The 14,607-nt window shown below is 51.4% G+C and overlaps 2 protein-coding genes across 3 annotated transcripts; both read right to left on the reverse strand.

The window, feature by feature from the left end:
* Positions 1-4,062: 4,062 nt before the first annotated feature.
* Positions 4,063-12,138, reverse strand: LOC100898800 (uncharacterized). 2 transcript variants are annotated; one of them, XM_003747241.2, is made up of 4 exons: positions 11,931-12,138; positions 5,668-5,816; positions 5,374-5,514; positions 4,063-5,228 (listed from the first exon to the last, which is right to left on the reverse strand). In XM_003747241.2, exons 2-4 carry the CDS (start codon positions 5,738-5,740, stop codon positions 5,023-5,025), a joined length of 420 nt encoding a protein of 139 aa, XP_003747289.1. In that variant the 5' UTR covers positions 5,741-5,816; positions 11,931-12,138; the 3' UTR covers positions 4,063-5,022. The 2 variants fall into 2 exon arrangements, with proteins under 2 accessions (XP_003747289.1, XP_003747288.1); XM_003747240.2 differs by lacking the exon at positions 11,931-12,138 and adding an exon at positions 6,099-6,137.
* A 1,577-nt stretch (positions 12,139-13,715) lies between these two features.
* Positions 13,716-14,521, reverse strand: LOC100899054 (tetratricopeptide repeat protein 33). The gene is made up of 2 exons (XM_003747242.2): positions 14,272-14,521; positions 13,716-14,108 (listed from the first exon to the last, which is right to left on the reverse strand). Exons 1-2 carry the CDS (start codon positions 14,461-14,463, stop codon positions 13,842-13,844), a joined length of 459 nt encoding a protein of 152 aa, XP_003747290.1. The 5' UTR covers positions 14,464-14,521; the 3' UTR covers positions 13,716-13,841.
* Positions 14,522-14,607: the final 86 nt, after the last annotated feature.

Genomic DNA, 14,607 nt, shown 5'->3' on the forward strand with positions numbered 1-14,607 from the left:
GTACAATACAGCAGAGTCCCGGTAATGCGCAGCCCCGATGATTCGTAAAGTCAGAAATCCGCTTCAAGCGGCGATTCTGCCGCGGAAAGTTGCGGGAACGTCTCTATATCCGAGAGAGATGTGAGTCCCATTCAATTCGCTTATATATTCCTGGCGGAAGTGAACTATGCCGTGTCATGCGCGAAATCCCGATAATTAGCAATTCGTGACGGGAAAGCGTGCCTAATCCGCGGCAGCGAGACACATAGGACCGTGTCTTCTCGTTCTGGTCTGGGCCAGAATTAGATTTATTGGAGAACCCCTGAGATCATAGAGCAGTGTTTCTCAAGGTGGCGCTGGGGACGATTTCCTCCCCCAAAGAAGCCTGAGGAAGGTTGGGCGCGGTGGTCGCGAGCTGACACTGAGGCAGGGCCTGGCGAAAACTCCTCGAGAATCACTGTAATAGAGTGGCTCAGGCGATCGGCAGCAGTATTTCCGCCTCACTTTTGCTGTCACTCAGCAACATCAATGAAGTGGTTGCCTCCAGAGGATTGATGGAGGAGGTTTGCAGGTTTTAGGTGCACGTAACCCGGAGGAATGAGGAAGCCTGGTGACCTCGTTTATTATTATCTCCTGTAGTTTAAAATTTATTATCCAACTTTCAAGTAAGCCATGATGACTATCGGTAATATAGGGCTCACTATGGACTTAAAGATGTTTTCAGAGTAAAGAATGACTAGTGGGAGTAGGTGTTCAATCGATTTTTTTGTGTTGTCTTCGTCGTAAGTTGTCTTTTCAATCCTTCCACTCTAGATCTGGATCGATATCATTTCCATCATGAACCAATTCAGCGTTTCGATCTCAGATTTTTTCACTGGAGAGGCTGCAGCTCCTGTTGTAGCAGGCTCCCGCAAAGTTTCCGCGTCTGAAGATTTGACTCGTTTCCGAATTATAGACGCTCCAGCGGATCAGAAGACCGGAGCGTGATCGATGTCGATGATCTGATTCCATGATTTCATGCTTGGATTCTCCATCCGCAGATTGGAAACGTGGATTGGGCGAAGGATTTCGAATCAAGTCCAGAAGGACTCACTCAGTATTCCAGGAGAGACTGACTGAGTCCCAATGCAGTAATCTTCAAGAAGGGTCGGCTCTTGTAGCTCGCAAGTCGATGGGCGAGGGGGGAGGATGGGACATTGCCCGACATTTCCGACCTGCGTCTCTCGCTCATTTAGACTGGTTGAATCGACTCAGCTTCCGTCGTCGCGCTCCAGGTTGTCTGTCGTTCTAATCGCAGTAATTTAAAAACATCCAGCTAAGGATCATCATAACCATCATCATCAACATCCTCGTCTCTATCAGTGGTTCACACGACAGCATTTTTCTCATCTTATCGGATTCCACGGACCTGGAGACATTCTTCTTCCTCCTTTCCCCCTGTCTCTTCCTCCCGTAAGTAATGGTCGGTATATATCGAAGTAAACTATATATAATAATAATCATAATGACTTCGTAAGAGCCCATACCTAAGCATGCTCCTGCTATCTAACACCACGATCCGACGACCGTCCGCGGGTCGACGATCCCTAGCAGGACGACGCTGCTCCGCGACCTCCGAGTGCTCTGGTTTTCATTTACTCAGGGATGGTATTGTGTGGTGCTCATGTAGCGTTTCTCAGCCAGTCATACGCCGTTCGTTCCGCGAGACTTCCTGCACGCATCCTCTCCTTCCCTCAATCACTTTTTTCGTTCCTACGAGTCGTTGAACGTATAAACGTACGTGATGGCGACCTTCCGCATCGGCTGATTCCTGGTTGCTGGAGTTGGAAGAGCGGTCGCGGAGCGCTCGCTTAGATGACAATTCTTGGAATTTGGCAGAACTGGCTATACACGCATTCTCCGCGCGCGAACACTCGAATTCATCCGTCATCCTTATCTAATCCTTTCCTCGAACCACGTCTGAGGACTTGCGACTATTCTCAAATCACCAATATTCTCATCAATCAAATTCTTTAATATGGGACACTATTCTTCGTACGATCGGTTGTGTGTTTTCGTTGGTTTCCCCCCATTCCTTTGTCTCTTTGTTCCTGCCTGTATCGTCGTGTTTCAGTGTTCCTACCCCTTGCCATGTCTCTTCATAAGCAGCTCCGGAGATCGGTTTTGAAGTCCAGACGTTGATTGAAAGTACAGCGAGTTCCATGATGATTCGAGCTCTGAATTCTTCAGAGAAGACTCACGGAGCCTCACTCAGAAATTTCGCCTCTCACTGCGTATCGACGAAGATCAAACTGATGATCGTTTAAGCAGGATAGAGATGCTAGAGCATAAACTACGAATTAGTGAGCGCGTATCTAGTGAGATGATTCGGAGTCTCGACTTGCTTCGATTGGTCTAGCGTTGGCTACTCGCTAACGCTCATTAGTCTGTTAGTGTAGGTGCTTGTTTGTTTTTCCATGTCTGTTCTCCGTCTGATTTGCGCCATTACTGTATATTTTTAGTTGTCTCGGATAGCTGGTTGATGGACGGGGCAGATGAGTGCCGAGAGACTGCTTCAGGAACTGCGCCGGCCAGCCGCGGTTGGGCGCGGGGATATCACGTAATGCTTATCATTGAAAATAGAGTTGTTTTCTATCTCGACTTCGACTGCGCCGATACCGCGAAACGTTTTCTGCTGCTTCGTCTTCCATTCTTTCTCGCGCTTGTTCGACGATGTGTCTGCTTCGTCGCGTTTTTATTGCGCCCTCGATTTCCGCGGCGATCCTGTTCGAGACAGAAGCCGCGACTCTTCTCCAATTCCGCCCTCTGAATCTGGACAATTCGGAGGTCAGCTACAATCTTATCCCGAGGACTTTTCCTTGCGAACCAGACCAGGACGATCTGAGGAGTTCAAATCATGGAGTGTCAGGGATCCGGGAGAACGCAGTCGCCTCGTTTAATTCCATCGCAATTTTCTGGCAGTGATGGAGTCGACTAGGACTATTTATCTCGGTTTATCAGCGCCGTCTCCAACAAGTTCGGGCGTGCCCACGGTTCCGTCTACCTTACGGGAAGAGGAACAATCGGGACGAGAACGGAAACCGTCTCGAAGGATGACAGCTGATCTTGGTTTCTCGGTTCGCTTGTCGTCTGTTAATCTCTTGTTCCTTTGTACCCAAAAGACTTTTGCCTCGGATCATAGAAATCGCTGTCGTCTACGCATCTTGGGTCGAGAACATGCGGTCGGAACCTCCGAAGCACTCAGATACGCGCAGCTGATGCGGAGTATTAGACATCGGACATCAGAGATCGTGAACTGTTCTTGATGTTGAGGGTCGGCTTGCAACGTGGCGGCCACCACATGCGGAAGGTGAACGAGAGAAGGCACTCATTTGTCGAAAGGGTACAAAGACATTTCGCGGCTCAGCTCATGATTCCCATCTATGGTAGACAGACTCAGCGCCATGCTGAGTAGCAGTGAAGCTACTTTCCCTTTTATTTTATGTTGCATTTGTACTTTGGGTGATTCGGTGGCTTCGGGTCTCTGTCCGAGCGCGTTCCTCGCAGGACGCATGTCGTGCATGATTGGCGAACCTGAACGGGCAAGGCTCAGAGACCGTTTTTCGACGCAGATCACTCAGCCCTTCTTGACAACCCAAGCTCCGATCAGATGAGTCGTGGGATGGCAACACGATGCTGGATAACGGCGACATGGAGACGGCAAGAGTTTGAACTCGGGCTTGCGGAGCGTTCGCGATTCAATCGACGCCATCGGAGTTCGTCTAACGTGGATGCGACGGACATTCGTCATCTCAACCGTCGTTCTTGTCGCCTCCGCCGTCATCTACGCTGTCGTCATCAACCTAATGATAATCTTGTACAAGAAAGACGTCTCAATCGGCCCGTCATCGCATCGGCTAAACCGGGAATCCTATCTCTTGTCTGTCTGTTGAATGTTTGTCTGTAATTAGGCGGATTTTTTTTCTGTTCCGAATTAGGTATCATGGTCTGTCTGGGCGTCTTCTCCTTCATGTCGTAGGCGTAGGTTGAGTGACTTGGTGGGGTTTGAATTCCGGTATCGAGTGTCTTTGAGGTTGGTGATGAGTAAGGAGTCATTCTGTTAGACGACCATCTGATATTCTGGTCATCCTCTCCTCGGGTGGCGAATGAAAGATAATGATGCATCGTGCCTGATCTGAAGCCTGGCGTATGGTATGTACCTTCGCTCGCATGTGGTTCGAAAGTGATTCTTGTTTGAGCAGCAGGAACTACCTCGATGAGTGCACACCGTGGATTTAAAATGTTCATTACCCGTAGAATCCATATCTGACAATTGGAAGTGATTCAAGCGACATCGTACTAACAATCGACAGTCATCGAATAGACAATCTTTCAGACCAACGGAACTGGAGGGAACCATATATCTTGATGCTTGCGAACGATTCATTCATCAGTCAATCAATTGATAAATTTGCCAGCCATGTCGACCATCGGAAAACCTCTACCTGAACATCCAGAGGTGGTCAACGTTGAAGTTGGCTCACCGTTTGCTAAGCAACAAAGACTAATCGGTCAGAAAGCGTTAACCGCCTCGCAACATTCTCAGCTCCAATACATCGGCCTCCAACTGTGGGATTTTGGTAGTAGCAATGGTCTCCGTCGGTTCTCGGTACCGTACGTTCGATGCGAGCAATAATTGTAAAGTGTTAATCATTCGGTTGCCTTTTTGTCACTTCGTTCGTCATTCAGTTCTCTGTCAGCGGAACAAAACGTACATCAGGTTCGCCTTCCGGTTCGGGTGAGAAATCCGGTGGGGATCTGATCGACCACAATTTTTCGCTATGGGTTTTGTTTTTCATTTATAATGGTTGTTTTCCCTTCCTATCGAAATGGCTTCGTGTCGACAATACAATGCTGTCCTTGTGGTTGTTGATGTTGTTCTTATCATATCCGATGGCGGAGTCCTTGGAACACTTTCGTCGATTCATTCTAAAAGCCTCCGGAGAGCTAGCGAACCGATGGGGTTGCTTTCCAGACTTCGGCAATCGCTGTGAATAGAGATTCTTACGCGGACCTGCATAGTGCCACTCCGACTATCGCGGACAAGGCTACGAGCATCATTGTTGGCGCAGATGCTGTCGCAGGATTGCATGCGTCTGTTTCGCATTGGCAGGTCGTCGACTTGATTTGGAAAGTTGCTGTGTTCAGGCATTCCTTGTGTTGCTTCGCCGCACCGCAACGACGATCTACTGTCGGCTCCTCGGTTCCCACTGGGAATAGAATGCAGAATAATTATTAGCCAGATTCTCGTGCTCGCTATCAAGATGCTTCCCGGAGACTCGAGGGGTATCGAATCGACTTCCCGGAGGCATAATCGGATCATATGCTTATAAATATCCTTCGTTGTAGGCTTACTTGTGATGAACATGGTCCTGCAGAGAATAGCAGGTTGTCCGTTGATTGTGGGGCAGTCCCTGATGAAATCTTTGTGTGGTGGCGACAGGCAGCCCGTACCATTGTATTTGCTGTTGCAAATGTAGCACTTCAATGCTTCGGCTGGAGATTACGAAGATTTACATTAGGCGTGCTCTTCATTAAGGAATCTAAGGTTTCAAATCCGTCGACTCTCCGTTCCCGATGGAGAATCCAGAAAGACTACAATAACGATCGACTCACGCTAATTGTTAGAAAAAACTTCGCTGCACTAACCTCCTGGTACGACAATCGAGACAAAAAGAACCAAGGAGATCGCAGCTGCGATCTGACACGTCGTGCTGACCATTTTTCCTAGCGTTCTGTGTGGCGGATCGAAAACTCTCGCGATTCAGCAACGGTTCACAGCTTTCGAAGCTCAGAGCCTGTAAGAAACGAAATCAACTGTCAGAACCCGAGTTCGTCGCATGATGGAAATCCTGTCTCGCTGATCATCCCCCGCTTTCTACCACAGCAAACCGAGAGTACAGATCTGCGGGAAGATAACTTGCGTCGGCGTTTGCTGTCTGACGAGTGACCGTGAAACCTTTCGCAATCCACCGAACCACTGGTCTCAACCTAGCTCAAAACGAAGGGGGAAGTTCCCCACATCGAATATCAGCGGGAATTTTTGATCAGCATTTCGCGGCTCACCAGGAGGAACAGACCTCTTATCTGGTATTGCGGAGAGTGGCACGTATTCGAATGGTTCTGGATTTCAACAAGACATGCTTAAACGCGAAAGCTGTGAGCGAGGATCCTCTCCATCGAACCGTTTGCGAGAGTGCCGAGAAGCTCTTAACCTCTACCCCTCACCGCCGAAAAAGAAATATTCTTCGTTTGTTATATTTCTAGTAATTCGACCTCTCTGTTGTCTGTTGTGCGACACCCCGAGCGCAGAGTCCTACACTCGCGATAGACAGGGCGTTCAGTAGACCCGAAGGTGTCCTGTTCCTGTTTCCATTCCTCGCTCGATGGACTCTTCGAGCGATTATCCCGCTGATTGCCACCATCCTATTGTGTCTGAGTTAGAGATTTCCAATCATATCAGGGTGGTTCTGCAACGCTTCCATCGTTTCTGGTATGTATCCTTCGCCTGCGCATCGTCTGATTCTGGTCTCTAGACGTGAATCACTTCTCGGCTTACTGACTCGACAACGACGGTTCAAAAGTCAGGATCTCACTCGGCTGCTCTCAGGCTCCGTCCTCAATCCCGCGTTCGAGATCGTGTTCTGATTTTTGTGTTCTCGAGTAGTCACGGACCTTTCAGAAAGCCATTGTGCTCGGTGCAGTGATATGAATCGAGTCACTCGGGGACTCCCTCCGCTCGGAACGGCCGGCAATCAGATCCGATGGGCATCGGAACTCCTTTTCGAGGGCGTGCACCTCGATTCGTGACCGGGGCTTCCTGAAAGGCCCTAGTCCGCGCTCGCGCTCTCCGTGAACACGCAGCTCGCTCATTGGTTTGACAATGGTCACGAGACCAAAGCCCACGGCAACGAAATAGTCAGCCGAACGGTGAACCGATCGAGTAGGCGAGCATTCGTCCAGCCGGCAAACCGACCGCCCGACCCACGGAAGAGCCTTCGAGCAGGGGGCTAGCGGGCTGGGCAACTCGATTCGGCCAGGGGCATCGATCGCCCGCCCGACATTTTAGCCTGCGCTGTGTTTCCCGCTCGGTCTGCTTGCCCGGCTCGCTGCAGGATTCAGAACGGGAGTGTGGCTCGGCCTTCGTTGCCGTGGCCGCCATTAGGTTCTCGCACGCCTGAGACCGCAGCTACGGCCGCCCCCACGGCCGATTTTTCGCATCTGTTGCCGTCTATTTCCACGGTCGACGGCAAATACCACGGCATCGAAAGAGAGAGCTTCCGAGAACCTCTCAACCGTTCTTGTATCGAGAGGCCGCTTTGCGTCGTCGTGCATCCGCGGTGTGACGCCGCATTTTGATTGCGATGCCTGGGACGTATTGCGGATAGCCCAATGCCTTTTCCTCCACAGGGAACCTTTGTTCCGTGCTTGTGGCCGAGCAATGGGTCGTCATCTCCCGCGGGCATTAATGGCAGGCTTCTGCGGGAGTAGCACTCAATTGTGGCGAAAACGAGCAAGCGATTGCGTCCCCTGGTCTCCGTGGCTCCCTTGGTGCCGTCTTCCCGCTCCTGACGAGGCTTCCTCGGAAGGGAGGGAGAGAAGGTCGAATGTCAAAGGTTGCCAGAGCCTAATGATCGGCGCTTGCGAAGAGACAGAGGTCAGCGCGAGGGAGAGCACCGAAAAGCGAGCGCAAATCTTCCACCTCGGCTCAAGAGGGGGTTTCGTTCTCGTGATCGACGGGCGGGCGGGAGGACAAGACTATAAGTTGTCGTGTTTGCCTCGAATGACTCCCGTGCTTCCATTTCGAGGAAAGCTCGAGAGATTGAGTTGCGCGTGCGGTCGCGTGTTGTCTGTGATCGTATTAGACCTCAGGCGGTGGTTTGTGGCCCCTGATGATACTTCGTCCGGATTGCCTGCATTGTCTCTCATCGGGGAGCGAGTTCCCGGTCGGAAAGGCTCTTTGAGACGTCCGTCCGCCGCGAGCGGTCTGAGTGAAATATTCGTAATGCAGCGACTAGCCCCACGTCTAGTCCGATCGGTGGTCGAGAGCGGGACGGAAAGTATCACATAAAACACTCGCTCCATCGGGAATCGCTCCGACTATCATCCCTTTCCGCTCAGAGGGTACCGGTGGGTTCTCCTACACGTTTCGTGATCGAATAAGTCACCTGGTCGGCTCGACCGACTCGCCGACCGCCTGCTGCGTAACTGGGACCTCAATGCCGTCATCAAGGGCAAAAGCCGACCGCCAAGCTCCTTTCCGGCAGGTTTTTCCGCTCACAGTCCCCTACCCTCGGTTGTCACGCCAGGAGAAGGTGCAAAGTGCCCCAAGGATGCTCCCGGAATCCTGTTGCCGCAGCGGCCCCGCTCCCGTATAAATGAAGATAAGGGACATAATGAGTTTACGGAGCGGAAAGCCGGAGGAATACCAAGCAATACGATAAGAGGAGCGATAGGGAGAGGGAGGCTGAAATATGCTGTCACATGGATCGACAACGCATTAGAATCTTCCATATCGACTAATCTGAGGACTTGTCGTCGCTTGAGCCCCCGTGAGGAGTGAATGTCTATATTCCATTGCAAAAATATCCCTTATTGATCACTGGCTGCTGTCGTAGGCTTCGGCGATGATCCGAGCGATCGCATTCCGGAATTCGTCAATCCACGACTCCGACGTTCTCTTCGCGATACTTCGCGCTCAACAGGATACTCGGCGACTTGAGAGTTGAGAATTCACGATGTCGAGAGAGGATATCACAGATCACCTCGCTTTGTATGTAAAAGAAACACTTAAAGAGTCTGGCCCGCCGACCGGCGAGCCTCTATCATGTCCTCTACTAGGGATTGAAGCCGTCTCGTCGGATTTCCAAGGTTGCCTTGACTCATTCCACTCAATGAAAATTCCAATAAACGTGCTTTGAGCGGATGGTCGTCGTTGAGACGGAGATTCCCTACCGCGCTGAGATACCGCTCGGGCTTTCTCAAAGTGCTCGCTGGCACAATATGTATGTATATGTAATTCCTCGAGTGAAGGCGAGATCTATCCTCAGCTCGGCGCAATGGAGCTTACCTCGGGGAAGTTTAGCGACGTATTCAGAGGATTGACAGACCATTCGTTAGGTCGTAATAGAAGCCGGCGGCGAGTGAGTACCGCCTCTCCCTATCTGCCTATCCCCGCATGTATCGATCCACGCCCGCCGTAATTGCACATAATGGCTCCCGGAGAACAGACGGCTGACCGTTCGTTTTCAGGGGGAGTTCGATTCCGGGCGTATCTAGGAGTCGGTCAGATCCGCAAGAGCAGAAAAAGGAGGAACAGATTCACTTTCTCTCGTTCTCGAAGGCTCCTCCAGGATGGAATCGGAAGCTACCTAGTATGAATTCGGAAATCATTGTTTCGAGGCGATAACTTTGCTCTCGGTGGCTCATAGATCAGTTGTCGCTGCCCGCTATATATAGCCAAGGTCGTTGGCTCGCTTTGAGGACGAGTGGACTTCAAGTGGTTGTCACAAGGTTCCGCCCACGTTCTCAGACACCGCGCCGCTGCCCAATAGAAGCGCTAGAGACTTGATGGAATTCTCGTGAATTTTCTCATGTCCCTCTTGTTTGTACTCTCGGCAATGCTGCGGCTTCTCCCGGAGGACCAGCGCCACCGTAGGAACGCTATACTGGGACCTACGCTGTTGCGATCGCCCAAGGAATGACTCGACTGACGAGCTATTGAGACAAGTCTGAACCTGTCGCTGCTGCTCTCCCTCCTCTGGCATGTGAAATCTTCAATCGAATCGAAATCAATCTCCGAATAGGCTCGGAGCGCCGCCCGGAGCTTTCCTCGAATTGGGAATCGGGACGCGCTAATTCCAGAGTGTCACAACAGCTCGCTGCAAGCTTCAATCGTCACGTGGATCAACGTCTCGGAGACGGACAGGGGTCGGCGCTCGGTGATACTATTGATCGGTGGGACATGAGAATGCGAATTCTTGCTTCCCTGGAACTTGCCTCGTGGGGGATTGTTTCGACGGAGCGGCAGTCGATTATTCACTAGACGCATCGCTTACCAAAAGCATCCCTTTGAGGTGAAGATCACACGCCGTAAGGCGAAGGATAGTCCTTCAATTGACCCATCCTTGGATTCATTTGGACCACTCTCATAGCCAACAATGCTGCGCCGAGCCGCATCCAAATCCATGATATTCGAACGCATCTAACTCGCAAGTCGATTCCCGTGCTCGCATGATAGGCAGTCGCGTGCGACAATCAGTTCCCGGTCGGCTCGGAGAAGAGGTCGTCCTCTCTGGGGCTCGGGGCGAATCGGGAGACGCGAATCGTTAGCGTCATAGAGACACTTCAAATTATTCTTGACGCATCGCCAAAGCATTCGAAGCTCGTCAACCGCAGGGGAGTGATTGTATTTACCGTGTAATTGTTAGTGAGTGATGCGCGGTCCGAGCGGTAGACGCGACATGGACACGTTTTCTCGCTTTCTCATTCGTTTTAGCTCAATCTACCTAAACACGCCATTCAAGGGTTCCTTTCTTTTTCAGACAAGCGTTCCGAGTCTTGATTGGCCGACTTATCATTTTTGGTTTCCAGTTGGAGGGAGACTCTTTTCCTGTACTGAGTGAGAGTAACCGGGAGACCATTTGCTTTAGCAATGACGTGAGAGGAATGTGCATTTCAGAAACTCGCTCATCGAACGAGCTTCAAAGAAGGAATTCGATGATGGGATCATGTTGACTCTCGGACGGACCTCGTCGAGAATCGGATTTGAATAATTCCGATTATTCAATGGGAGCTCGCGATTCGAGGAGTTATTCCTCGGTGAGCAAACACACTATCGGAGCGCAACCGATGAGCAGCTTTTCCCGCTCGTCTCGATAGAATCTGTAGAAGACAAGATTCGACTCCGTAACTTGACAATCGGGGACTGATGAAAGCTTGGGGGCAAGGGCTGACCAATGATCAGAATTCCCAGAATTTCAGCCCAACCGGAACACTTAATTGGCGGACGCATGAGAACTCAAGCGGGGATTATGGAGGTGAATGCCGACTATGTGTATCCGATGCAGACGCAGAGAAGCTACACTATGGTGTCCCTACTCCGGAAGGCTTTTGGCAGCTGTGAGCGAACACGATGGTGCCGCACCTGGCAGGATTAGCAGTGAGCTGGACAGCTGCACAGAGTCTGTCCGGAACTCGGACTTGTGACAGAAGGGGAAAGGTAGAGAAAGAGTGAGTTCATCAGATTGTCATCAGCGGAGACAAGTGCTTCTTCGAAGTCGTGCCTCACGCTCGTGAGAGCGGGATATTTTTGAACATAGTAAGTCTATGGGGCCCCTATGGTCTGTGGTGAACGTGTTCCATTTTGGAAGGTCGCCTCGATCTCGCTGAGCCGTTAGGCACTAGAATCTCTTCTAGCAATCGCTCAGTGTCGAGCACATTCCCATGCTGGAAAAATTGTTCCGACGCGCGAATGCACTTGGAGCGAACAATTCGCCCGACGGACACGGGAGTCCCAGTCGCAATGAGCCTTCTGAGGAGTGCACGCGGACCACCAAGGGCAAATCCAGACACTGGTCAAATGTTCGCTTCTACGTTCCTATTGCAAATGCGATTGGCGCAGAGCGACGACAGGATCGGATTCAGTCGATATTCGTGGAACATTGTGAAGAAAAAAAACGATATAGATAGAATGATCCCTCCCGAGGGGGTAGGGGGTGGTTTGAATGTCACGGCATTTGGGCGACGCCATCTCTAGCAAACGCCGGTGCGTTCAAACGCGCAACGTGACGCGAGCGAGCCGAGATGGATTCGGGTCAGATATTTTCTTGTGGAGTGCATTGTGAAAAACATAAAACCAAGGAACAATAACGCCGGCGGGGTTGCGCCCGCCTTGTTGTCCTTAGAGTCACCTTGTTGTGGGCGAGCTGAGGGTGTTCGGGCTCTCCGTCAGTTTCGGGGTAGTTTCCGTGACGTGGGCAGAGGTTGCGTCGCTGAGGTTTCGGAATAACCCGGGAAGGGTGCAAGCACGCAGTTTATGCACTCGAACACAGTGTTCCTTCTGTCCAACAATAACAGTTGTTCTTCGCTTCAACACTCACTGCATGGACGGCCAGAAGTAGAAATGGCTGGCTGGGTGGCTGGCGAGTATGCCTCTCCGTCGGCAAGGGAACAACGAAAGCGGCGGGCCCTCGTAATGGAGGGTACTCAGTTCACCCTCCTCCTATTCCTCTTCGGCGGCCGCCCTTCCCTGTGTTACCCGGCTGCTTGCCTGCCAGGCTAGCTGTAGGCCGCCATGGCAGAGCTCGAAGGCTGGCTACAGGACGGTTTGGCTGGCGAGCTGCCTTCGATCATGCTGGCCCACCACCATGAGGGCGCCCTGCCGCCAACGTCGTCGTGCCTCTCTTGCGCCCCCCGGGAGTCGGAGAACTCTTCGTTCACTTCCAGTCGGAGTTCGATACAGATGGCTCCCCCTGGTGCACGACATTGACCAAACCGGTCGTCGGAACTCTCGACCGACCGACAACTCGCTCGGACACCTGAGTCGGACCAGCTCCCGAAACAGAGCCGGAATTGAAGTGAATTGGTTGCCATCCCTTCTTGAACGCGAATTCAATCATGTTCCGTACCGCCTTCTCTAAAAGGCTCTCTTCGATGGTTTCTATTCTCATTTTTTTCTGACTGAGAGGCAGCGAGGTTACGACCGGGATACGAATGCGAATCCTATGCTGGTAGCTTGAAAAATATGGGAGAAGCATCTCTCGTCGGTGATCTTCATCAATACTGAATGGGTTTTCGCCTTCTCATGTACATAAGACGGGCGATAGTTGGGACTTGCGCGGGTACACCCCCCTCCCTCTCAGAGTCAGTAGGGCTGGCGCACTCCAATTCTCGCGGCGATTGGCCTCGGGCACGCTCCGGAGAAATAATTATCGCCCGAGAGGGGAACGAAAGGTTCTCATGTACCAATGGGCATCCAATTATTTCAGATAATTTGCTAGAGATGGTCTTTATCAGCCGGACCCGAACTATACGCTGATTGCGTCACGGGAATCCCTTCAGGAATAGGGATTCTCACCTCGAGCGGTATAATGACAGAAAATTGATCAGCTGGCTTGCGGAGAGCACACAGTCTCTATTCAGAGACTCCAGAGGGAATGCAAGTCACTATCGAGTTCCCACGGCACGAGGAAACGTTCGTGACGATGCTATGTACGACTTCGACAGTTGGCTGGAGGCTGTCTAATAAGTCGATCCTGACATGCTGACCACTCTCCCGCGCACGGTGAACTGCTCCCGAGGCTTGAAACTTCATCGGCGTGAAAATTCTCTCCGCTCATAGACACCCCTCGAACTCCAAGAGTCACAGTCTCGAGAGGACTGGGCTGAGCACGACTCTTCAACGACCTGGATCTGCAAGAATTTCCAAGAGCCCTTCCCGTCTCTGTTTCGCTGTCGTAGATCGAAGGGCTCTTGCGAGTACTGCTCTCAACCGGTTTGACCTACAAGAGGAGGATTAGAGTCCGGCAAGCTCCGAACCCAGCGATTGACCTCACAAGCTCGTCCTCAACCCGATGTTAATTGACGGAACCCTCATCGGTTACCTGCTGTCCTCGCCGATGACATATACGGAACTGTCTGAATGGAATACGGCGAGAGGGAAGCATGATGCATTCACCGAGATGAATTCCACCGAGTACAACAGATATTATTCATCAGAAACTCTATACACATTCATGTCTTCTGCCAGGGTTAAACATTTCAGCATCGTCGGGAGATCGGTCGCAACCTGAATGCTGCCCTTCCCTCAGGGGCTTAAGCGGCTAGCTCCAGAAAGGTTTTCCAGTTCTGATGGTCTCGTTATTTTCACGGGGATCTTCGAGAGCGATGCGGAATTCCTCACGGAGGGATTCATCGGCCGGGTTGATACGAATCGCCCTCTCGAAGGCTTTTACGGCAAGTTCGATCTCCCCGAAAGCCAGCAGACACCTGCCGTGAGTACGATGGCCCTCCCACCAGAGAGGATTGATTTTTATCGCTCGTTCACAGTTCTTGACAGCTTCAAAGTTCTCTCCCAGCTGCAGTTGGACCTGTAGTATAATATGTACATATCATTGCCATTTAATGCAACCGAAAGAGGCTAACAAGTGAGAGGGAGCACGAGGTATCAAACATCGCGTGCCGATTCCGCCGAGAAACGTTCGAAGATCGTGCCGGATACATCTCTCGGAAGCATCCATTGTCAATTCTCACCTGTGCTTTCATCTCCATAGCCTCTTCATTGCATCTTCTCGCACACAAGAGCTCGAGCAGCTCGAACACCAATTTCCAACGTCCGTCTGCGCAAGCATTCTTTATCTGATCTACCAGATCAAAGAACTCGTTGTCCGTTATTGACGGGAACTCGATGCGTCCAGGACGTCGAGTCCTGACTCCAACGCGCATGTCCTCAATGCTGTCGGGGGCCCCTGTAGATTCCGTGGAGAGTTGCCCCTCGAAGAGCCGGTTCGGTCCCAGCTTCGGGGTTCTAATTCGGAACCGTATCTCATCCCTGTGATCGGTCATCCTTGAGTTCTCAGGAGCTTGTTT

This window comes from Galendromus occidentalis, unplaced genomic scaffold (assembly GCF_000255335.2).
Source record: "Galendromus occidentalis unplaced genomic scaffold, Mocc_1.1 scf7180000077515, whole genome shotgun sequence".
NCBI classification, from domain to species: domain Eukaryota; kingdom Metazoa; phylum Arthropoda; class Arachnida; order Mesostigmata; family Phytoseiidae; genus Galendromus; species Galendromus occidentalis.